Source organism: Falco cherrug, chromosome 1, assembly GCF_023634085.1.
Source record: "Falco cherrug isolate bFalChe1 chromosome 1, bFalChe1.pri, whole genome shotgun sequence".
Lineage (NCBI taxonomy): Eukaryota > Metazoa > Chordata > Aves > Falconiformes > Falconidae > Falco > Falco cherrug.
The window spans coordinates 64,888,404-64,914,660 of record NC_073697.1 but is presented as its reverse complement, the minus strand read 5'-3'; the positions used below and the strand labels follow the sequence as shown (position 1 = coordinate 64,914,660).

General features: G+C 43.3%; 1 protein-coding gene across 1 annotated transcript in view; it reads right to left on the bottom strand.

Moving 5' to 3' along the window:
- The window catches only part of ADGRL3 (adhesion G protein-coupled receptor L3), a 301,758-nt gene that overhangs the window by 143,593 nt on the left and 131,908 nt on the right, over positions 1-26,257 (bottom strand). Inside the window, exon 4 of the mRNA XM_055725863.1 lies at positions 3,985-4,065. Coding sequence (XP_055581838.1) covers positions 3,985-4,065 — 81 coding nt within the window. The remainder of the gene's footprint in view (positions 1-3,984; positions 4,066-26,257) is intronic.

The window sequence follows — 26,257 nt, the reverse complement described above, 5'->3', positions numbered from 1 at the left end:
ATGCAGCCCAAGGGGCAGGGAGAGATTCTGCATCTACAGAGGCTGAACCTCACAACTGAGGTTTACAAGCAAACAAGAAACCACAGTGCCTTAACGGGGGCCAGAACAACCTCCTTGGCTACAGAAATCTGCACAGAAGGGCGAGAATCTCCCATCACTCCTTTATTTGCTATTTATTTCTAGAACTGGGGACCAAGACATGGTTTTGCTTATCAATTCATGTTTTGAAAATGCACTGACTTCAAGCATATCAATCTCCAAGACAACTGCTCCCTGAGATCCAACTCTGAAGGAAACCTTTGCGAAACGCTATCTTAGCAGGGGATGAGAGCTCCTCAGACTGCCTAGCTTTAAACGCCAGGCATGTATTTCATGTTTAATGTGATTCCACAGATACATTAAAATCTGTTTCTATAAACTTTATAAATAGTTTTAGTGTGTGGATTTGGTGAGCTTAATTCACTTATTTGCTGTGTTTTAGCACCTGGCAGAATTTGAGTCCAAACACTAAATTTAGTTTATTGCTATATAGGGTAATTCCATAAAATCCCTTTCTAAGCCAGGCTATCAGCATCACCCTCACCTATGAAGCTCCTTGCTACTGTCAGTAACCAGTGATACATTTTTAAGCACAGGTTTAATCTTCAGTCTATAAGAACACAACCTAAGGTCTCGGCTACCCCTGGAATTATTTTGCATATGGATGGTGTAAACAGTTGGATAAAAACCATGTAATCACGTCTGGATCATTAGACTGAGAAGAGGTGTAAAAATAATGGTTAACAGTACTTCGTATACAGAAATAATTTTAAAATACCCTCCAATTAAAAAGGGGGTGGGGAATAAGAATCGTCTTGATAAAAAAATGCTGATTCAGGGCCTTACTTCTATTAAGTGATTTAAGGTGTCATTACTGAGTTACTATGCAGAGCAGTGGCTCAGAGTAATTACCCTGTAATGCACGATGACACTAATGTACTACTAAACTACTGGAGCTTATACTCTATTCACTACTAGCATCAGGACTCTGAAAGGCAGGTAAAAATGTCCTGCATCCATAAACAATGTACGTAAATATCACCAGTGATAGAATTTTTAAAAAGGAGAAGGAAGAGGCAGTTACAAGCAAACCTGCCAGCTGAGAATTGCAACTGCACAGACCCACAGGAGCACTAAAGCTGTACTGTTGTTTTAATAATGCGGGAAGGAAAGATGCTTTTATATCTCTACCCTGGCTCCATTTCCATTTATTACAATTAAAATTGTACAGTGGCTCCTTCTTTTTGCCACTCTAAATGCAGCATTGACCTGCACCTGGTGTTCAGCCTGGTGCAAGCAGGAATACAGAAGGGAAATTAAGAGCATCAAAGCAACAACCAAAAGCATTAGTAGTTCATGACGACTGTCATAATGCTGCTCCTTTTTTAGACTTCCAGCTACTGGAAATGTGATGAACCAACAAGAGCTTCAAGACAGAGGTGTTTTTGCGTCCCTTGTTTAAAACAGCTCTTGTGGTGATGGGATGAAGCTTGTAATGTGACCAGAGTATGTCCTAACGTGTCAGAAAATGCAGCCAAACAAAACCACTTCATAATCCTCACATGCTTAGGGGAAAGAAGAAAAAAAAAAAAAAAAAAAAATCAATCATTATTATTGCACCACTGTAATGGATTTGGGGCACTGAGGCTGGAAACAAGGCAGTGGACACATAAGTAGAGCTACACGTCCCAGATCCCAGGGCCAGAGGAAAACCTTGCTCTTCCTCCAGGGGACAGTACCGATTACTACGTTTTTAATACCCCTAGTCACCAGCTAACAGACTGATGCCTACAGAGCTGGCTGCCTCCCTGGCCCTCTCTTACTAAGTTACACAAGGGGATTTGAGTCCTTTTACCAGTGCGTGGCAGGAATAACATCAAGTCCTTCCACCCTGAGCAGCCCTTTCTTTAAGATCTCTCAACTGCGGGGTGAAGGCCTCAGTGGAAGCAGTTAATGTAACAGTTTATCTTGGATAGACTCCATTTTACCTTCTCTTCAACTGTTCTGCCTGACCTGCTTTGTCCTGCTCCTGGTGGCAGTGCCATTCATCTTGCAGAGGTAGCTATGCCCTCATGAACAGCAGATCACTGAAGATATTTGTTAGTCTTGAGCTCTTTTATTTTGGAGAAAGCAAAGTGCAGCTTATTTGGCTGCTGCTGTTCCAGTGTCCTTGAGTCTTCCATAGGCTGCACCAGAACCCACAGCAAGGAATTTACACGGACCTACTCTGAATAAGCTCTGAATCATCACACCCCACATCAAAGACAGAGTTGAGCAAGAAGGTCCTGGAAGTCATAACTGTCTCTGCTTACTGGAGTGCTCTGCTAAAAAAGCAAGGTAGTAAATTTTATCACAGAACTGGATGTTTTCAAGTGGCTTAGAAGAAGCTGACGACCTCAAATGCATGTGTCAAATCTCAGGGTCGTTCACACAAAGCTGAGCAGAGGTTGTGGACCACCAAGAGATTTTACGTGACCAGCCTGACTCAGAAGACCAGATTTGGAGACAGGGCTGTGAATCCAGCATCCTTATACCCAGGCTCCACCACCCAGCACACGGTTCCATCTTGCAGAGATGCAAGAGGAACCATCAAGGAGTAATAGTTCTGAGGCTGCTTCTGTGCAGCAAGAGTCAGTTCCTTAATTTATTTTTTTTTTTTTTTTGTTAGTGCACCAGCTAAAAAAACATACATTCATGCTTACAAAGGAAAAAAAAAAAACAGCAAATGTTTACTTGATCAAGTTACAGATCTAGCCTCATGGATGCTCGTGGAAAAGCACACTCAACACTAAGGAAGCCTTTCATGCCAAGAGCGTATCGCTTTTAACAGTATGCTTTCATTTATCCTACAAAGTTCTTGAGCCATTTTGAGGAACAGAGTTTGCAGCTGCAATTCACTGACACAAATGTTCTTCTGTCTCCCCAAATATTAGAGATAGGTAACGAAGTGAGATTTAGAAGACAGCTTTCTTCCTATTGCATAACAACAGTGTGCCTATCCAGATTAACTGTGCATTAACATGCTGCATTTTTTCAACTGTGAGCATACAGAGAAGCACTTTTGTGCACACACATACTCACAGTCTTACAGTGTTGGGGCAGAATGGTGACAAACACTACAAAGGTCAATCCTGTACCCCTTCTGCCTTTGGAGAGTAGGAGAAGCAAAAACCCCAAACCTAAGGTACAGTTTATCTCCCTGCTAACATGCTTTGGCTGTCTTCTTCCTCCCCTTCTCTTCTTCCACAATGTCCCCTGTGTTTGATGTTCACACACATTTCTGGAGCTGACCAAGAAATCCCTCCATCTACCTGTTTGATTTTAACTTTGCTGTTATCCATTCCAAGAAGGACAAGGTGGTCATTTTGATATCCTACCTGAATATTGACAACCTAATTAAAAGGAGCAAAGAGAGGTGTGTAAGAAGTCTGCACCAGCACAGATGCTTGCTCTGGGACCAAGCCTATTTCCCCAGGCCATGCAGCCAAACACTGCGGGTTCATCACAACACAGCCAGGGGACGATCCTCCAAAGGGCAGAGAAATCAAGGGCTCACATTCATATCACCTTATTCGCACCATTCAAGAGAGGAACCTATCTTAGCAGGGCTATGGTAGAGTGACTCCATCTGTATCAGCCACTAGCATTGCTCCTGAGGGCAATCAGCCCACCTAAAATGTGAATCGTCCTCTAGAGTGAATGTGTCCTCACAGACTCTAGAAAAACCCTTGAGCAATGGCAACGCAGATTGAATCCCAGCCTGAACCACCACACAACCACATCTGTACCTTTACTCACCTGATGGGCAGCTGAAATTTGCCTTTTTGCAGCCTGTCACAAGCCCCCTATGCCTGTGTGCTGCCATTAGGAAGAAAAGGAGGATGGCAAAGGGCAGGACCTAAGGTATACCTGTCCTTGCAGAAGTAAACTGCATTGCTAACTCACCCTTGGATGGTGGTCTCTCCAGATCCGAATCGAGGTGGATCGGTGGGGCAATGTAGGAAACCTGCCCATGGTGAGCCTGCCCTGTGGACAAATAAGTGGTTTAGTTCCACTATTTCCTGCAGAGATCTATCAGGGCTATCATTAAACATACAGCATTTTTAGGGCACTGGATTCAAAATAGATTTAAAGTATTTTGTTCTACTGTGTATTTTTCGCAATGAACTTCCATTTTGTGGAGACACCTGATAAAGAGTTGAAAACACTCCCATTTCTTTTGCTTTTCCCATGCATGCATGGGTATTATGCTGAACTTTAGTTACACCTGCTTTACCACATATATTTTAGAAAATATTCTCTCAAAAGGCCACATGCCACAGAAGACAACTGATTTCACACAAGCACATTTAATCTGTTATTTTCACTCTAAAAGGGAAGCAAGCATTTCTCGGTCACAGTAGTTTTTAAAGGAAGCATGGTATGAAGTACAACTGCATCTGTTTTCCCCACCTGCAGAAGAGCAGATAGCAGTTTGTGGAACTCAGCATTGCTTACACCTGAGTAGGAGCTTTTTGGTTCCCAACACCACCATGCAGCTTTTCCCAGTTGCTAAAGACTCAAATCTTCTCCAGTAATTTGGAGGTAAGCATATCAAGAAACTTCTATTTATAATAAAAACACGCTGTTATAATTCATCTATTTACTGTAACAATTTACAGGGTTGTTAATCTCTTTCTCTAAACATGGAAAGTTAATGACACATAGATTACAATAACAGTTAGAGTAACCTTCCTGTTTCAAGTAATATTTGTGCTGCAATAAAAGCAGTTGATTCCTCTTATGAGACACATTCCAAATAATTAATATGGCTCCCTGTTGACACTTGCTGTTGTTGCTCCAAGTAATTTCCAAGCTAGCTTCACAGGCAGCGGAGCAGTGGTACAGTCTTTAAGCTTCTTTGTAATGACATCCAGGAATACCATAAATGCAGTATGCTGGTATACACATAATATGTTGAAAGCATCTCTTCAAGGGGGGATAAAATATTAATGGAAAGGGGAGGGGGGGAAAAAAAAGTCTGTCTTGAATGGGCAGGATATATTTACCGCTTTAATCTGAGGCTGACTCAGATAATTTGCATTATTAGCCATTACAACAACTGGACATTATTCACATTTAAAATCTACCACCACACCATGAATTCTATATTTGCTTTTAAGTGCTTTAACATGGGAAATCAGCTTCAGGCAAACCCATAACTAATAATGAGTTACCCTGCTTTCCCCTTCTCATTTACATGTTAAAAATCTATTGATGTCATTAGTGAGCACAAGTCATCATTTCATAGCTGCTTGGTTCTGCAGCAGAACCAGGCAGATGGTCTGCTCTCACTCCAACTGCTCTGCTCAATATGCGGGATCAGTGTCCTTACAACCATAGGACAGGCTCCCCATTTGCTGCATCAAAGATACCACTGAAACACAAAATAACTGAGGTTGGCAGGGAGCCCTGGAAATCACCTAGTTCAGCCCAAAGGCCACAAAAGCCACGGCAAGCATCCAGTATGATTTTTAGTATCTCCAAGGATGGAGACTCCACAACCTCTCTGGGCAATCTGTACCAGTGCTTGGCAACCATCACAGGAAAAAACCCACCTTTTTTTATGTTTAACTAATTTCCTGTATTTCAGTTCGTGCCTCCTGTCCTGTCACCGAATGCCTCTAAGGGTGTGGGTCCATCTTCTTTATTCCCCCCAACCAGGTACTTATATACATCAGTAAGAGCTCGTGGATCACATCTGGTCCAGGCTGCACAGTCCCAGCTCTCTCAGCCTCTCCCCACACAGAGACGTTTCAGTCGCTTAATCATAATTGTGGCCCTTTTCTGGACTAGCTCCAGTACGCCTTTGTCTCTCTTGTACTGGGTAGCCCAGCCCTGAACCCCAACACCCAGATACATCTCACCAGTGATGAGCAGAGGGGCAAGACCACCGCCCTCAACCTGCTGGCAATGTTCTGCCTAATGCATCCCAGGAGGCTGGTGCCTTTTCTTGCCCACTGCTAGCTTATGGGTTTGTTTTGATTTTTTTAGGGTTTTTTTACGTGGTTTTCTTGGGACCAAGTGATTTCAAATACAAGAAAGAATGAATCTGCAGGCTTAAAGGGCTAGGCTGGGGTAAAGAAGATACATGCACACTATATAAAAAGACTACAAAACATTTGTGAGTTTGTTTAGACATTCATTACAATTCAGTAATAGCTATGAAAGTTTATGAATGTTTTATAAAAGCTTTTACCTAATATGGAGGAAGCTGTAACATCAAATGCTCTCTTGTGATAAATGAAACAAGTTGCAGAAAGCTTTTATCTACTTGCTGCTGATGTAAAACACACTACTTAAACTAAAAATCAAACTTGACTTCAGTTGGACTTTACCCTTCTTGCAATGCTCATAAATAAAATTTTGGGGTTTAATACTCTCTTCAGAAAAAAACATCGGAAACAATTATTCTGCTTCATTTTCTGGGCATGAATGCCAGCTTAGTTGCTCTTCAGACTCATCACAGTCCTCCTGTATGGGGAACAAAGGCTCTCCGCTACCATCTGTGTCCCAAATTACACATTCACGATCAAGATACCTTGTAAACCTTCTTGTTAATCAACAGAATCCCATTTTTTCTTTGGTTTTACCATTACTGGCAACGGGGACGTCTCAGAGGGTTGAGGATAGAGAGGTAAGGTGTGGGGTGCCTGAAGCAAACCCTAACAATGGGACTGGTACACAAGCACATGGAGACAACTGAGTCAGGAGGCCAAATGAGAGGCTCAGAGAAATGGTTCTTCTGGCTTTAATGTTGTTACAACATTTGCCACTGATTCCATTAAACCCCAGAATTTTACCCAATGGACCTGTGCAAGATTTTGAGGCTGACATCACTGGTGCAGCTCAAGTCAGTCACAAAGATTGACAGGACAAGTTTTGCCAAGTGTTGCCAACTCCCAGTCCCTTTTATTTGCATTTTGGTTACTTCAGGCCCCAGCTCTAGGAATCACTAACTCCAATCTTGCCTCTCCAGTTCCAGCTACTGCAGAAAAACACTTGAACAGGGGAATGTGAAAGCCTTTAGTGAAAAAAGAGATGGCAGAAACATTCAACACCACCCTCTCCAAACTGCCCAGTCCTTCAGCTGTTTTTTCTGTATGTTGGGCCTGGGCTGACAACTGTGCTGCACCAGGAGGTGGGACATGGCCTCCCCTTGCCTGCATGACCATCTCTCCAGCTGTCAAGCTTTCATTTCTACCCGCATCAGCCTATTTGATTGACTGCTTCTTGACCTGAAGAGCTACCCACATTACTGGCCTGGTGCCCATGTCTATAGGAGAGGAAACGGCAGGTGTCAGGTCCTTCCTGGATTTTGCAGGACACTCCAAAAATAACTGCACCTCTTTAAATAAGTGGTTCAGGTTTTAGTTTTTTTGTTTTGTTTTTTTTTAAAAAAAAAAGGGGGTGTGTGTGGAAAGTCAGCTTCCAACAAAATAACAAAATACCAAAGGTTAAGGTGTCTGTTGCTGGTGGAAAGTTGAGCATGCCTTGTATGACAACAACTTGCATGGCCTTCTCCAAATCCCATCCTGACTATAACCATCTGGTGTCTCTGCAGCCATCTCCCAGTTAAAAAAGTAAACAGCAATCAAATGCAATCACGAAAGTAACATGCGATGAAGTTGCCAATTTCGTATCTAATCGCTAAGGCTGGACTCCATTTCCTTATTGCTCTTGCTGGCAAGGTCTGGCCACCGACATGGCCAGTGGCCGTGGCTCCCCGTGAATGGTAGCAACAGGCAACAAGGGCTAGGGCTAAAAGACAACCGAGGGTCAGTCCTTGTCCACTTTTTTTGTATCATACCACAAGGATTCAGGTCTGGCCAACACTGCATAAATGTCAAAAGCGCCTCAGATGAGGCAGGGCAAACAGCAAATCGGACACAGGTAGCTACAAACTCCATGTCTTCTGCTCACGTTGCCCCTCTCAATGAAGACAGACATACAGCATCTGCAATCTGTAATAGCCAGGACATATGCACATGCTGTGGCAATGGAAAAAGAAGCACTGGTAGCACCGGTTTCAGGAGCAAAATACAGATATGACCTTGAAAGTCTACCTGGTGACACGGCTTTCCTTGAGTAGAGAAAACAGGGGAGATGTTTGCGGATTAGAAGAAGTATCTGGCTGGCCATTATTTTCAGGCCTGACACATGAGAGATGCAACACATTTTAAAAAGCCAGTAACTTAGAAGAACAATGATAATGTTTTGTGAAGACTCAAGGAAATGTAAAAGCTTAGCCTAAGGGATTATTTTTTTTAAGGGATCTGGATGCTCATAGACAGAATATAAACATCCACACATCTTCAAAAATCTGCCCCTAAGTGATTTAGTCATCTACAGATGCCAGGATATAAAAGTACAGAAAAAAATCTGCGAATGCACAGACTAACCAAGGAAAGTAGCAACAAAGCAGTCTTGTCTCTTTATCTATTAAACCCACTTTCCCCAGATCCTTTTTGGAAGCTTACCCACTGTCTGCAGCATCTAACAGGGCAGATCTCCCTCCTAACTCTATGCCAAGTATCCAGTGCCCATAACATTTGATTTCCTAGACCACAGCTCTTACCATCATGTATACATGTGAGAAACATTTCTGCCCAGCATTTGCTCATTTTCTCGCTGAAATTTTACTGTGTACTTTTACAGAGAAAACCTGAATAGAAATGCAAGCCTGGAAGATTCAAACCACCAAAAGCAAAGAGAAACACCACCAACATTTAGTAGACTAAAAATAATCCTTTTTAAAGCATCTGATGAGACACCTCCTAAACACCTGACACTTGTCTCCTAAAGCTCTGGTACCAACAATGTCATGAAGAGAACAAAAATCACCAGAATGGCTGGTCCTCACCCTTTGTTACTGTTGCTCAGTGCCTACGGTACTGTGGTGGGCACGGACAGTCATGCACCTAAATTGCAGTTTGCCCCCATGCCTGACCCAGCTGCGGCAGCAGCAATGACAAGCCACCGAGATACATATTTTTTTAAACAAACATGCTTAGAACTATTTGACTCAAGGGGTGAGAGTCCTCTTTCCTTACTGTCCTCATCCAGACACGATCACTGCAACACATTTTTTTGGTGCTATGTCAGACTGCATCTCTTGCTCAGTTTTCCACTTGTTTTCCAGCCTTTTTCGGTATGTTTTTGTCTTCCACGGGCTCATCAGTTCCTGGATCATTCTCAGATAGCCTAGCCAGCATTTCATGCAGAGGACTTAGTTTAATTTTGTGCTGGTACCTCTGATGACCAGGTGCTCCCATGCACTGCCTCTCCTACGCCCCTTGTCAGCACCTCTGAATGCAGCCATCTCCATGGACTTAATCCCTCATTCTGTTTGCCTAGTAGCTTGGATCACTAACAAGATAAGTTAATTATAAACATGAAACTGCACATCAATTCCTGAGACTTTGATTTCAGTTCTTCATGTATTTTTTTCTTTATAACAATGGGAAGGGAACAGATTAGGTATGCTGAATACATATCCTAAGGAAAAGTCTTGGAAAACACTGCCATTTTTACTAATATCAGATAAAATATCCTTTGCATGCTGTGGCCTTTTTTTTTATGTAACTGAAAAACTCCATTTTCAAAAGCAGTCCAGTTTGTCTGTGATGATCTGATCTGTAAAAAAAAATACATTACTTTTTGGCCACGTTTCTGTAATCCTCTAACTGTTAACGGAATTTTTTCAAAAATCTGATTTATTATCTATCTGAAAACTACACTCCACTTTGTCAGATTGCAATTTCCAGGATCATCCCTCTCATCCTCTTTTAATTTCCAAAATTAGGACATTTTGTTCTTGTCCTTTTTCTCCACTTATGAGTCTTTTTGAACTCCATAATGTGTAGGCATATAAAAAACATACAGAAATAGAAAATAAAAAGCTCGTAGATTTGCTAACAAACTCTTTTGACATGCCATTAAACAAATTTCATTCAGAACTATTACGTGGTATATATTCAGACTTCACCCAGCAGCCTTTTTTTCTGCCTTTCATCAACAACTAACTTTACAAAACATGATTTCCTCACTGCACACCCTTTTCCATTTTGCATTAAAAGCTTTCTTTTTAAATAAAGCTTTTACAAAGCCATTCACTACCTCAGACATGTCAGTGTTAGCACTGATTCTGTCCACTGCTTCATTTATTCATGGACTTCTATGGAGTATGTCTCTTTCATCTGTGTATCTCTCTTTCATCTTTCATTGCCCTTTTAACTCCTTAGGGTAGCAGTAACTCATCTGCTCCCTCTTCTCTCCCTCACAGGGTTATTTCCCTGTCCTTCCCTCAGAGCCACACATGCCTCTGAATACAAGAAAACCCTCTTTTCCAAAGGATGCTCTCTGACTACATTATCTCTGTTCTCTTGCCATTTTGCCTCTTGTATTTCATACCAGGAATCACTGCATGCTTAAAGCAACTGCATCAGGAGAAGTGCGGTACCTATAAGTGTGGCAGCATGCAGAGGGACTGCTGGCTCCTGGTCATGGCTGCCTTCTGAAAATGGAGATTACTGAACCCAGCAGCCTCAATGGACATCGACAGAGAGCCTACGATCCACGTCAAGGAGAGGGCTCCTGTGCAAAGTACCAGCATAGCAAGTAAATGTTTGCTCTCCCATACTGTTCTTGACAGGAGCAAACTTATAATATTGCAAATCTATATGTTGATTAGCTATTAACTGCTTTTGAAGCTGTCATAAAATGTATATATTAGCTCTTTCAAACACCAATATTGTGTACTCACGTATCTTATCTTACAGGTTATTTAAAGTCTGAGTGTAGGAGATGCAGGAGTGCACTTTTTTGTTAAGTAAAAACCTGCTTTGATACATGCATTTTGCTTCTCTGCCTTCCAATGAGAGGGGTAAACAGGAAAACTCAGAAGGAACCAATTTGAAGATGAGAAGCAAGAGGTCACCTCACCTCCCTGTCCCAAGCTGTGGCTGAGTTCCCAGCACCCACCACAGCAACCTGCAGGCTCAGCCATGGGGGCTGCCAAACACGAAGAAAACCTTGGACTCAAGGAAGAAAGCTCGCTGGGCAGATGTTTGGCCCAGTCCCTGTCACACATGCACCTCGTGTTTTAGAGTAAATGCAAATCTAAAAGCAGTGCCTGGCAGCATGCTTGTGTGAGCAGAAAGCGTGATAAAATGGACTACTCTTTTCCAAGAACGTACTGTTCCTGCTTTGAATCTGTTGCAACAACCACCACCCTTAACTATGAGAGGAAGGAAATCAAAATGGCCTTTTTTTGATGATCAAACTGTCCCTCATGTGACAGCCATTACCTGGGAGGGCAGAGGCTAGGTTTGAACTACAGGCAAAAATAATGCCGAAAATAATGCCAAATGAATGGGTTAAAAACTGCCTGAGTATTATAGCAGCTGAAGCAATTGGAGTCTTTTCACTAGTGGCAGCTGCATATTTTCAAAGGAGTGTTTAGGACTCAGAAACTCCTATCCCAGCTGAAGTCAGAGGTGAAGAAGCTTCAAGCCACAGAGATTCCTTGTTTTGCTGTGCAAACATTGTAATTTGTGTTTTGTGTTTAGATGAACCTCACCCCTCTGTTAAGGACTTAAAACATTTAATTTAGCAGCACCTCGGCTCCAGTGATGCTTTGCATCCTCCAGTGCACGTCTGCAGTATGAGAGCCTAGTATAAAGGGCAGGGTGGAAAACCAACAGAAACAAAACCAAAAAAAAAGGGAAATATTTCACACATCATTATAATTAAACAATGTTAAAGACCTTCTATATCCCCCCCTCCCCCCCCCCCCCCCCCATCATACAGCAGCACATGGAGGAAAGTTGTATCAAGGTCTGGCTTTCCCCAGTGCCTGATGCAGGGAGCTGACCTGCAGGGCTGCATGTTTTTTGAGCTTTGCTTCCCGAAAGCTTGCCTGGCAACTTTATAAAAAAGAAACCTGACACATCATATTATTCTTCCCCTCCTAGCTGTTCTTGCTGTGCTATGAAATACAATTTACCAGTCACCTGCACTAGAACACAGGGAGGAGGAGGAGAGGGATTTTGGTGCAGAGGCGACCAAGGGATTTGGAGCAATGCCTTCATCAGAGCCCTGGGGCAGATAACAAATATTGGTAATTACAAACCACCCAGTGGGTTCAGCAACACCGAATACAGCAAAGCCCAGGGAGGTTTTGGTTTTCTTGGCCACCTCTCGAAGTTTTTATCTGATATGAAGAGTACCGTGCCAGCTCCTACTCTTCTTACTCTGCTCTTGTCCCAGAAGTCAAACAGGATGTTTTCCAACAAGCCCAGCCTGTTCTACCTAAACAGGAGGCTGAAAAGACTTGGGATGGAGAAGTTAAGAAGAGCTTTTTGGGGGAAACCTAGCCAAAGCCATCCAGTCCATCTCCTGCAGAGGCAAAATTGTTCCTAATTATTCCTTACACTGTTTTGAAAGTTACCTCCTTGGGGCTGGCCACTGTTCCCCCTCAGATGCTGAGCAGCAGATCTCACCATCAAAAGATTTAATTGTTGTTTTCACTTTCTTGGGGGGGTGGGGGTGGGGGAATCCTGCTGCCTCCCTGCCTGAGATGTTTCTGTCTTATTTCTTCCCCTGCCTGCGCTCCTTTAGGGTCTGCCCTTTGCTGCTATGCTCTCGCTACCATCCACATTTCTTGTGTTCCCCATCTCTCTTTAGCTGGGCACTGACAGCCAAGGGTGCAGCTTCATGTTATAGCTAACCATTTCACAGCGGTCTTCCCTCCCCTGGGACACAGCCAGACATTTCCATCACCTCCCTTGCAGCAGATCTGGCAATTAATGCAAGTGCAGAGCGAGTTACAGCTGATCTGATGGAAAACGACCCACTGAAAACAATAATTAGTAGTTTTCCACTGGCTCAATGAGCAGAATCAATTCAGGCTGCCGTAGCAGCAGTGCCAGATCTGATGCAAAGGATAAGAATAAAAGAGTCAGGGGTGGGATGGGGACAGCCATCAGTTGAACCGTAACATAAAACTGCACCTGGGAACAGTAGTGGCATTGTATCTGGACATCCCCTCCAACCCCACACCTGACTGTCTCCTTGCCCCAGGGAGACTCCCACCAATTGCAACCTTTCTTCACCACCTTTCAGACAGCTTGTAATTCACCTGCCAACATAATTTAGAGAATTACATCTCACAACTCCAGGTCAGGGGTTTAATCAAAGTCAAATACGTTACAGCACGCTCACTCCTTGCAGGCAGTTTGGGACACAGCCCTGTCTTTCTATTACTTGCACTGCCCTTGTGCGTGCAGAAAGGGGAGCAGTCAGGGAAAAGAAGAAACTGGGCATTAGCTCTTGCCATGCTGAGCTTAAATTTCAGTGGAAAGGCATACAAAAGTGGTGGGGTTGCCAGAGAAATCAGCTGAGATGCTGGATTACGTGGTAGGAGATATGTCTGAAGCAGACAGGTAGATCTGTGAGTCACCAGCCCAGAGATGGTAATTGAAGTGTCTTGCGGTTTGAAATATCGTGAGATGTGGTCCAAGAATTTGTCACATTTGCTTTCCTTCATTTGTGACAGCCTATAGCAAACATCCCCTCCAATTCTGCCTTTATTTTCCAGCCTGTATGTCTCTGCATGCATATCATGGTCTCCAACTCCATGTCGTACGTTCCTGGTAGTGCCTATACCTCTGCTGCAACTCCCCCTCTGCACCACCTCTTCACCACCTCCCAAGCAGGTGAGACCTCACCTCCACTCCAGGAATTCGTGATTGCAAGCCTCCAGGAGACAATTCCAGAGCACGGGCCTGATTCTCTGGCTCCTTTTGTCCAGCTTAATGAACCTTCCATAGCCACACAACCACATACCACCCAAACCTTAACTCCTATCTTCCATGGGCTTCTGTGACTATTCCTCACTGCCGCTGCAGCCCAGAAAGGACTGCCAGACAACAAAGCATTAAAGCAGTCTTCTTTGTTACAGGTATTTTTATCAACTGCTCTCATTAAGGAAGTGCAAAGAGATGAGTAATTTGTTTTCTGAGAGGGTCAGGGCACCCTAACTTCATTAATCACTTCTTTTGATCTGCAATGGGAGCCTTGAGACAGGCAGCACAGTCTGCCTGGCTCTGCTTCCAGCTTGCTGCCAAGCTTCAGCTATGGTGCAGAGTCCCTGCAAGAGGGGGCAGGCTCCATCCCAAAGCGAGTGATCAAGCAGTAAATGAGACTGACACTATGTTATTTGATAAAGAAATTAAACCAGGGTGGGTATTTTCTCCATGACCTAATAGAACAGTAATCTAAGCCACCTCGTCTTCTTTCTTTTTTTTAATTCTTTTTTTTTTTCTTCTTTGTTTTTGAGATAATACAAGGTATGTCTCAGCATGAAGGACATGACTGCCTGTAGAGAGATTTTGACAACTCCCCTCTGAGTGCTAAAATGCTGTCAGCCGAAAACCAGAGCTTTTTGGGCAAACTGATCCAACTCTGACAGACTTTCTCTCTGTTTTCACGTTTTCTTTCTCAATCAAAAGCCTTCTAAGGAATCCATGTTTTCAGTTCAACCTCAGAGAAGGGGGAGCAGAGGGGAGATCACCTACTTTTGCTGCATTGCTCCTTAAACTAGCCGGATGGAGAAACCTGTGAGGGGAAGAGGAAGGTCTTAAAAGTGTCTCACATCTCCCTATTGCACACAGATAGAGGATCTGGATACACTTTCCCTAACATATATAGCAATTGCATATGGACTTTCTGACTGCCAGCAAGGGCAAAGTCAATATATTTTGGGTGCAGACGGTAACAACATAGGAAGCAGAGCTTTTAGGCCTGAGTATATCTCCAATGACAACCACAGGCAAGCTGCTGGATCAGCCATCCAAAAAACGCCTTACGTGGATTGTTTTCCATAGTCATTAGGAATCACCTCTCACTTCCTTGGCTCAAAGAAAATGAATTCTAAGCATTTTTAAAACTTGTCCCTAGCGGTGAATATATCTGTAGCCTTTCCGCATCAGTGACAATTTTGAATACAATTTTTGATGGTCAAATCCTGGGAGCACTCTTACCGCTTTATAGCAAAGATTAAGCATGTTCCTGTCACAGTCAGTAAAAGAGCATCTCCTTCTATCGCCTTGATCAGGAACTCCAGAAATCCCCCGTCCTGTAAGGTGAAGCATGTGCCAAGCAGCCCAAAAGTGCCTTGCAAAGACAAACTGGGGCTGTGTTGGTTTTGCACTCCTTTCACCTTTGCACATAACATAGCTTTAAAACTCAATGACTGTCCTCTTGCTTATTGAGTCTTTCACCACAGTTTTTCTAGCTATGTGTCAAAACACGGTGATATTTGTTTGTTTTTCCTCTTCACCCACCTGCTGTAAACTCAGCTGGGGAACCCGTGCTCAATGTGGCCAATTTTTTTTTTTTTTTTTTTTTAAAGACCCAGGCAGCAGAATTGTTGATTCAGAGAGATCTGAAGTCTGTAGCCTACCAATTTTAGCTTTGCTGAAGTCAGCTACGGACTTTATAAACTTCATCATGTCCTTCTTCATTGCTTCATGAAGTTAGGAACGACACAGGTTTCACCATCTGTTTCCTTCAAGCTGCCGTTCTACACTTATTTCTTTCTACACAGTCAGGGACTGAGAAATTTGCCCTGGATCAGAAACTGCACAAGCCCACTGAACACAGGTGCATACATTAAACATCATGCTAAAGACCAGATGTTTCATACAAGGTCAAATACCATTTTTTAGGATCAGATACTCTGTATTTGGAACCTGAATTCTTTCAGGCCCTTCAAGCATGTCTCTGGATTATTCTTATCTTAGTTTCCATGATGTTACTGTAGGCCTCTGGATGACAGTTTTGTTTATAAGTCTGCACACTGCCTAGAACAATAAGATCCTGATTGGTACATCTTGAATCATACATATTAATTCTCGCCTGAGCCTCGTTCACACTGTATGAGTCATGCTGGATGTCTGTCTTCTGCAAGGGCAGCAGACAGGTCTGCAAGGGCACCGCTTTGTCTTGCCAGCACTAGGGCAAAGGTCCCGAGGCACTGCCAAATTTCCTGATCCCACTGATCTAACTGCATACGTGCAGGGGGAGAGGTATGTTACACTACATCGTTTCTGATGTGCTTGTTGGCTGCAAAAAGGATTTCAGGAAGCATACGGCATGACTGAAAATGGGACCATTGGGTCTGAAAAGTACACCCAAAAGGTAGCATGTTTCAGCCCAGCTGAAAACTCTTACAGCCTCTTTTGTCTCAGGCTCTTGCTCTTTTCAGTAAAATATGCCCCATCCCTGGAAGTGTTCAAGGCCAGGTTGGATGGGGCTTTGAGTAACTGAGTCTAATGGAAAGTGTCCCAGCCCATGGCAGGGAGGTTAGAACTAGATGATCTTTGAGGTCTCTTCCAACCCAAACCATTCTATGATTCCCTGCTGATATAAAATTAATAGACAGTTTTAGTTCTGAATATTTTCCTTTGCAACAGGCAATAATTACATTGTCCTTAGTCATATATCATCACCCCTGAAACAGCATCACCCAACACTTCAGTGCAAAAGAGGTATTTTTTTCCCCTTTAGAGCCACAACCCCTTAATTGTTTTAATGAATGTACAGATTAACATACTCATATATGCTAGACCTGACAACCATCTCAAGCTAAACTTCCTTTAACATGCAAACCCTTAACCTTGCGTTTGGGTTTCTTAAATGATCTTTTGATCAAAAAACTGACAAACCCAAGCTTCAACTCCATGGCCAACCCAGCCTCTGTCTGTGACATGAAGCACTTCCTTAACCCCCTTGCAATCCGAGCATAGAAGAAATGCCAGTATTTCTGAACTGTAAACTACATGGGATTCACAACTTTTAGAATTAGCTTTACACTGAGCAACAGAAATGACTACCTCATTGCTGAGGTCCCCAGGATGGATACATGCTTGCCCTCCCCAGATCAGGGAAAGGATAGAGCAATTCTGATCAATCCTTCTTATTTAGGGTTGTATCTAACAGCGTTTAGTGGCTTTGGTGCCACTCAAAGGGAGGCAAGATTTCTGGGTTTGCTCCTTCAGTTGAATACAGAGTCTCATCAATATTGGCAATTCCAGCTCTGATTGACGTGATAGTTTCAAATGAAGTACTACTGGTTGAATGGCTCAGTGACCACTAAAGCAAGAATTACATGTACACAAGAATCTGATAAAAAGAGAGTATTCAGCTTTCAGCAACCTGTATTACAAACAAGCCCACTTGCTGCAGAGGGATTATTGAAGCAGCACAATCTACTTAAAGACAAAAAAGAGATTAAAAAATAATATTCCAGTGTGAAAATAGTTGTGACCCCACTGTGGCAGCGACACTTTCAGAGCAGCACAAACTCACCTTTCTAAAACCAGCCATCAGTCCTTAAGCAAACCAGCTGAACCCCAGGCGAGCCCCTGCCAAAAGTCTACCTCCTTTCTACAGCCCCTGTGGCTGGGGCGGAATACCACTGAGGAAGGTGACTGCACTGCTCTCTTTCAAAGTGACTTTAAGCCCCTTTGCTCAGGCGACTTTTTTGTGCAGTTCAAGCTTTCATTTTTCTTCTCTCCAAGGATGACTTAATTAAAGATGGAGTTTCCTCCTCCAGTTACTGGATTTGAGGAATTATGCTTTTGTTATTTCCAGGCAAAACAAACAGAATCAAAGAGGGACAGTAAACAGAGGTGAAAGAAATCCCTAAAAAAAAACAACGACCACACAAACAACAAAAACCCACACACAAAAAAGAGAGAGAGATAAACCAAGACACATCTACAAAAAGGACAACACTTGCTCACCTTCACAGCAGGTTGCAGACCCTGGCATCTGATCCTGTATTGCTATGTTCAGGGAGCAAGTTCTCTGAAAGCTTTTCCTTTGCAAGAAGCCATTAAAAAATCTCCAATTAGTTTCATACGGATGAGAGGCCAGATTGCAAACTGCTTGTTACTTGACAGAAAGGAAGCCTTCTGCTCAGGATAAATAGAGATTTAGAAAATACTAGAATGTTTTATTAACAGGTGAGACCAAAAGAAGGGAGTGATTGCAAGAAAAAGTGGAGGGCAACAAAATATCTGTGATGTGAACTGAGGGCAAATACCTACACTTTCTGCTTTACAAGCTGGATGAGCAGGGAAGCATGTTTTCCCCACGTACCTCAGTCAAGCTGATTACAAAGGTTACAAATGACTGGAACAAACTTAGATCTAAGACAAGCAGAAAAAACCCCAACCTGTGAAAAAGCCCAGGTTTGTCAGATGCTTGAAATGACATTGCTCAAAAGCTGGCGCTGGGAAAACATTTCACTGCCATCCTCAAGTATGTACAAGTCAGGAGAGATTCCCCAAATTCTGAGATTACATCCTAGGAATTCTAAGCCAACAGCAAATAAACCCATTAGAAATAATAAATACTACGGATTTGGGCCTTTCCTCGCTGTGCCTCGAAGTCTTCAGTAACTAGGTTTTAAAGCTTCCCTTTCCGCTTAGAAATGCAAGACGACTATTGTACTTTTAAACAGAACTGAAAATCCTGCAATCACAGAGGCTGAGGCCCTGGAGAAACCATCACTGAGCTCAACAGCATAGTCACTACAGCTGACAGCTCTGAAGTTTAACTTCAGGCAGCAAAACATTGAGCCTGTCTTTGTGAAAACTTGTATTTTTTGGTGGGTATGTAGGAAATGAAGCGAGCAGAATATAGCCCCACATGCCCAACCCCCGGTGGCCTGCTAACAGTCAGGCTGCTGGACTTTGCACTGGAGCAGATGAGCACTCAAGTGCTCTGTCCTGCCAGCTCTGCTGGGGATAACCTCCCACAAGGAGGTTAATGATGAATTGGTTATGGGAACATCGTTAAACAGGCACAGCACCTGGGCAGCTCAAGTCCGCTCAGATTCACCGCACCACAAATTAGAGCCATACATTTTAGCTATTCATGGCATACACCAGACACATGCACAGAAACACTGTGACAGCTTGAGTTTTCAGCGGGAGAAATATTTGAAACAGCACGTCAGGTTTTGATTAAACTGGCAATTAAGCAAGCAAGGAGCAACGTGCCCTGGGGTTGCAGAGATGATAAGCCAGTTTCAAGACAAATGGCCAAATCTTTAAGTGGTGCAATTGGCTGCAACTTCACTGCCTTCAGCAGTGCTGCAGCATTCCATGCGAGCTGTAGATAGAGCCCTCTTCAGTGTGGGACAGGGCTGGCAATATAAATGGTGATCAACTGCATTCACCTGGGAAAAAGCTATTGTGTAGGGAGGCAAAAATGGACACTTTACAGTATTTCTAATACAGCACAGGGATTTACAACACAGTGATGGGCCACCAGCAGCAATAGTCATCTGCGTCGGCCTCCTCTCTCAGTTGCTGATAGGCTTCTTTACTGGGGACAGCTGGGCAAAAAGAGATGGGAACATGAGCAGATATTTGGCACTACCCTCTGACCACCAGAAGCTGGCAAGGGTCATCAACCCAGTTTATAAAGTTTGGCCCATTCATATGATTTTCTAAACTAAAATAATATGATTCGGTGAACTGATACATCTTACATTTTCAGTGGGTGCAGGACAAAGGAGAACTTAGCAATTCTATCATAATCTCCCTAAGCTGATGATCATCTACCAAAACTTCACTGCTGTCATTTATAATGACCTCCTATTGAGAAAGACATTTCCAAGATGAAGAAATTAGAGTCATTTAAGGTGGGCATTCCTACTGCTCAAATTTCAGCTACAAAAATTGTCACAGAGAAAGTAATGCACTGGAAACACCAGAACGAATCAGCATATATAAGCAAAGGATAGGCTGCTGTCAGATAGCAACTGCTAGAAGCAACACTTCGATGTCAACAAACCCTTCTTGATCTAGTCCACATCTCCCAGTTTCAGATCAAAGGTCCAGAATTCTATTTAGAATACTATCAATACAGCACTAACATGGATAGAAGAGAGCAGGCGATAAGCTTACTGTAGGGTGCAATGAAATGAGAAAATATCACAACCATCTGAGGATGCACACTATGACTTAGCTAGAAAACAGTGAGCATCCAAGCATTCAGAGAAGGCTGTGGTTGGAGAAGGAGGGCCCCACAAGATTAAGTGGAAAAGTAAGCCTGCGTTCCTAGGAAAGCAGGAAATTCAGAAAGAAATCCAGCCCAGCTCAGGAAGATGCAGAGCCTGGATTCATCTCTGCCTCACATTCAGAGAGATACCCTGGAAAGGCACTAATGCTAATTTTTAACCAAAGTCATCTGTTGCTTAGCTCTGCAACAAACAATGGCCTCATAAAAAGAAGGCCATATTCACAGTTAGCTCTTGCTGGTCACCTCATAGAATCATTTAGGTTGGAAAGGACCTTTAAGATCATCGAGTTCAGCCATTAACCTAACACTGCCAAGTCACTGTCATGCCTCTGCTCCTAGCATTTGACATTTTCATGCGTGTCTCAGCTCCCCTTGCTGGTCTGTTATTAGTGAGATGCACCCAACCATCAGAAAATCTGGCACACGATGCACCCCCTGCTAAATGCCAATCCCTTCATGCAAGCGTGAAGCTGAATCTAGCCCTTGCATATAGCAATACAGATGAAATACACAGCTTTACCTTACCATGTAATCAAACACTGGACAATCCTAGTTAACTTTGGATATAAAACGCAGCTAGGATGAAACACCGAGGTTTATTCCGTATGCACAGTTAAGGCGTTGATTTTTATATAGACAAATATATCACCACCGGGCATAGTTACAATACCTATCCTAACATGAGATTTATGAAGACAAAAGATTCCATCCCAGAATTGCAAATAAATAAATCACCCAGTAAGTCCCTTGGCACGCTTGCTCCTTTTCCCCCAAAGCAAAATGCAGGATGCATGATTGATCTTCCTATGCAGTGATCAGCAAACTTAAGACTCTCCCTGGTCAGTTTGGCAATGACTGCCAAGATTTTCCAACATTTGCCACCTGCAGAGGAAAGTTATGAGCTATAGAAAAGGAAAGAGTATGAAATAGCCACAAAATAGTTATAGCACCACCTAAAAAGGACAGGGAATATTCCTTGTCAGACCCCCTCTCGGTAACTAAACCAGTTTCCCTGTTTGGTCTAAAAATGCAATGAGTTCAAGGTGCAGGGATGAAATCAACTTCAAGAGCTTTATGTTGCTCTGGCAGGGCTGAGGGGCCATAACCTGAGTCCAGATCAGTGCTGGTCAGAAAAACTTACCCTCCAAAGGAACTTGTGATGTGCGAAGACCTATTTTTATAATGACCTGGAACAAAAAGCCAAAATTTCTAAAGGATTGTGACTTTCAGACAACGCTGACTCAAGGGTCACCAAATCTTTCATTTCCATAGAACGACTCCCCCCCCCCCCCCCCCCAGTAATACTAAAATGTTAATGTTCAACAGTACAATAAAACAGTAATATAACAACAATCTGACATTACTGATGACAACAGCAGCATCCAAAAGGCTTGTTTTGATATTTCCCTACCAAAAGAGAACAAGTTCCCACAAAATATTTTGATTTTATATCGATGGGACATTTTCCAACCCAAAAATAAATAAATATTTAATTCTGCTGACAGTTGTTCAGTGTGCTGTAGTGTAAGCATACAGTTTTCTATCTCTACGCCCACAATGGTATAAAAACCCTTCAACTTCAACAGAGCAGACTGAAAGCAGCAGTGTCCCAGCTGTCCCCATTTGCCACCTGGATGACTCCTTTACTGCCTTCAAAAATCTGCTTCTGAATTTCCATCAGGCTGATGCTCTCTCCTCTACAAAGCAGTGACTACACTTGGGAACGTCAGAAGTTGGAAACCATTGCCTAACAAATCAAGACAGTCTAACAGTGTCAGTTAGGACCGAGTCTTTGCCTCACTGCAAACCATAGGAAAATCACCAGATCCAGGAAACCTGCCCATTCCCTTACAGTCTTGCTGCCCCACTTTGGTTTGGTTTAGGCCTTTTTCCTTTCACATTAAGCTTAGTATCAGCCATGTGATGTTGGTCCGACAGAGCCAAGGACCTTCACTGCTCTGCCAAAGCCCAACTAGTCTTGCCTAGAGCGTCCTACAGGAGGGAAAATAGGTAAGGGGATAGAAATGTATCAATTCCCCATGTTGTACTTGGAGTGATGTGTGGAATCTGATTAATTAGATCTGCTTAACATCTTGATGTCTGAGTAGTCAGGGAAGCCTCCCAAATGCTTGTATCTATCAGAACATGTACATTGCTTGAGACAGCTTCATCCAAAGAGGAAAAAAAAACCAACCCTCTCCTCTGTCTGTAAAGCTGAGTACATGCCTGTCTTTCATGAGAATAAGTGTGTATTTAGTTTGCAAATCCTACTTTTTCAAATACATCAAATCGATGTGCAAATATCTATCTATATATACACACATGCACACGTACGTATCTAAAATGTGCACTACTTACTGCTGTACTTCCTGCAGCAGCAGCTTCAGATGACTCTATGCTCAGCGTTTAATTCAGCTGCTAGAAGATGAAGTCTGAATACCAAATAGGCCTAAACAAACACCTCAGAGATACAGGTATGGCTTTTAGCAAGCCAGCAACAGTCACATGGGCCTCCAGATGCCTGTACTGGAGAACCTCCCTACAGAAGTGAATTGAGGTCTTTCTGGAGAACAGTCACTTCCCTGGGACATGGTCATTAACTTCAAGCAGGGGTTTTAATCTGCTGAAATTCAGAAACAGGGCTAACACTGTCACTGAAGCACTGCTCTTACAAAAAGCATCAGTGTTTTCCAATAGGTAATGAACGAGCTATATAAGAATCCAGACAGACAAGGTGATTTATTTTCTTTAATGCTTTGAAATTGACTGAAAGATTTCCTTTTCTAATAACTGGATCCAGTTTTCAGGCATTCAGTGTAAGAATCTTTACATTGTTAATAAACACATTTGTCTAATGAATATCTCTTGGTAATCTTGCCTGTAATTCAGGAAGCACAAGCACAGCCAAGATAAAAATATGCACACACCAAAAACTCAAATTGAAGAAAAAAATCAATTCAAAGTTAAATTACCTATCTTAAATTTCAGTATAAAGGCTACTAGAAATACTGAGTTCTTGAACTTCAATTAATCTTTAGCTATTAAGCCAGAAGGGAAAAATATTCTTTGGAGTATCAGATGGGAAGCTGCAAAGAGCTCAGATTAGCCTGCGGATGGACATCGCCAACACTTAACTCCCACCCATGCCTCCACTGGGCTGGCTAACTCATGCCTCTCTTCGATTCCTTTGGGTTTCTTTTTCCCAGGCATCTGTGTGTGACTGCCTGCATGCATGCGGCATACGTTTTCCAGCTTCAGTTCTCAGGGATTAATTGGCAGAATGTGTTTGTCACGGTTAAGTAATTTTATTTAATTTGCACTGTTTGAAGATATTTGGGCAAAAGGGAAAAATAATTAAAATTTAATTACTTTTTTTTCCCCTTCATAATGAGAAACAGTTGCATTTCTTGGAGACTCAGCTGGGAATAGAACATCACTCAGATTTATTGTTAAATATGCAACAATATAAAAAATATCAATGATCAATCTCTTGTAATAGAAGAATGACAAGTCCAGGATAGATAAAACAGATCTCTAGAATTCCATACGGAAACATCCAAAGGACTTTCTTACAGGTTTCTAAAAACCCACCAAATACACACTTTTACTGAAAGGCTTGAAGATGTCACTCTAATAACTCACACAAGCTATGGGAAGTGCCACCTTTAGTGACAGGCTAGAGTCGGCCATGCATGTTAAGAGACTTCATAAAACTCCCTTTTTTCTAATTTCAGCGAAAAATACTGTTTGATTTCTGTAGTTTCAAAGTGGAAAAAAAGGCCACCTAAGCCCTCCTCTCTCCTTCATGTCCTCACTCACTATACACGGCCACCAGAAAAGGATTTGGCTTCCTTTAAAAAAACCCAACCAAACAGCACAACAACAAAACCAACAAACAACTGGAAAGGTGCAGAGGAGACAAAGAGTGGAATCAAGGACAAGTAGCCTGGGAGGAAGACAGAGAAATGGTCCAAGCAGGCAGTGATCAGGTCAGGCAAGCGAAAGCCCTGACAGGATTAAATCTGGCCAGGGATGTCAAGGGCAACAAGAAAAGCTTCTATAGGTACATCAGTGATAAAAGACTAGGCTAGGGGAAATGTCGACCCTCTCCAGAAGGAAATGGGAGACCTGGTTACCCAGGACATGGAGAAGGCTGAGGTACTCAATGACACTGTCACCTCGGTCTTCACTGGCAAGTGTGCCAGCCACACCTCCCACACTGCAGAAGGCAAAGGCAGGGACTGGGAGAATGGAGAGCTGCTCACTGTAAGAGGAGATCACATTCCAGATCATCTAAGGAACCTGAAGGTGCACAAGTCCATGGGACCGCATGAGATGCATCTGCGCAAGTCCTGACAGAACCGGCAGATGAAGTGTCTAGGGCACTATCCACCATATTTTAGAAGTCGTGGCAGTCCAGTGAAGTCCTCATGGACTGGAAAAGAAGAAACATAACTGCCATTTTTAAAAAGGGAAATAAGGAAGACATGGGGAAGTACAGGCCTATCAGTCTCACCTCAGTGCCCTGCAAGATCATGGAGCAGATCCTCCTAGAAACTACAGTAAGCCTTATGTAAAATAAGGTGGTGATTGGTGACAGCCAACATGACTTCACTGGCGACAAATCATTCCTGACAAATTTGGTGGCCTTCTATGACGGATTTAGAGCATTGGTGGATGAGGGAAGACCAACTGACATGGACTTGTGCAAACCATTTCATAGAATCACAGAATCATTCAGGTTGGAAAAGACCTTTGAGACCATCAAGTCCAACCATTAACCCAGGCCTGCCAAGTCCATCACTAAACCATGACCCTAAGCACCATATCTACACATTTTTTAAATACTTCCAGGGATGGTGATGCATCAAACGCCCTGGGCAGTCTGTTCCAATGCTTGACCACCCATTCAGTAAAGAAATTTTTCCTAATAACCAACCTAAACCTCCCCTGGCACACGTTGAGGCCATTTCCTCTTGTCCTGTTGCTAGTTATCTGGAAGGAAAGAGCTATTCCCTCCTCCCTACAACCTCCATTTAGGTAGCCTCCTCCTTTCCAGGCTAAACAACCCCAATTCCCTCAGCTGTCAGTCGTCAGCCTTGTGCTCCAGGCCCTTCACCAGCCTCATTGCCCTTCTCTGGACACACTCCAGCACTTCTGTGTTCCTCTTGCAGTGAGGTGCCCAACACTGAAAATAGTATTCGAGGTGCAGTCTCACCAGTGTTGAGTACAGGGGGACAATCACTTCCCTGGTCCTGCTGGCCACACTATTTCAGATACAAGCCAGGATGCTGTTGGCCACCTTGGCCACCTGGGCACACTGCTGGCTCGTGTTCAACCAGCTATTGACAAACAACCCCTCCAGGTCCTTTTCCCCCAGGCAGCTTTCCAGCCACTCTGCCCCAAGCCTGTAGCACTGTGTGGGGTTGGTGTGACCCAAGTGCAGGACCTGGCACTTCTCCTGGTTGAACCTCATACAACTGGCCTCAGCCCATGGGTCCAGCCTGACCAGATCCCTCTGCAGAACCTTCCTGCCATCCAGCAGATCAGCACTCCCCCACAACTTGGTATCATCTGCAAACTGACTGAGGGTGCCCTGAATCCCATCACCAAGATTGTTGATAAAGACATTAAACAGGACTGGCCCCAGTATTGAGCCCTGGGGAACACCACTTGTGACCGGCCACCAGCTGGGTGTAACCCCATTTACTGCCACTCTTTGGGCTCAGCCACCCAGCCAGCTTTTAACCCAGCACAGAGTACACCCATCTAAGCTATGAGCAGCCAGTTTCTCCAGGAGAATGCTGTGGGAGACGGTGCGAAAGGCTTTACTAAGGTCCAGACAGACAACATCTGCAGCCTTTCCCCATCCAGTAGGTGGGTCATCTTGTTGTAGAAGGAGATCCAGTTGGTCAAGCAGGACCTGCCTTTCATAACCCTGTGCTGGCTGGGCCTGATGCGATACCATCCCACATGACATCCTTGTCTCTAAACAGGAGAGACATGGATCTGACAGATGGACCACTCAGTGGATAAGGAATTGGCTGGGTGGTTGCGCTTAAAAGTGTTTTGGTCAAAG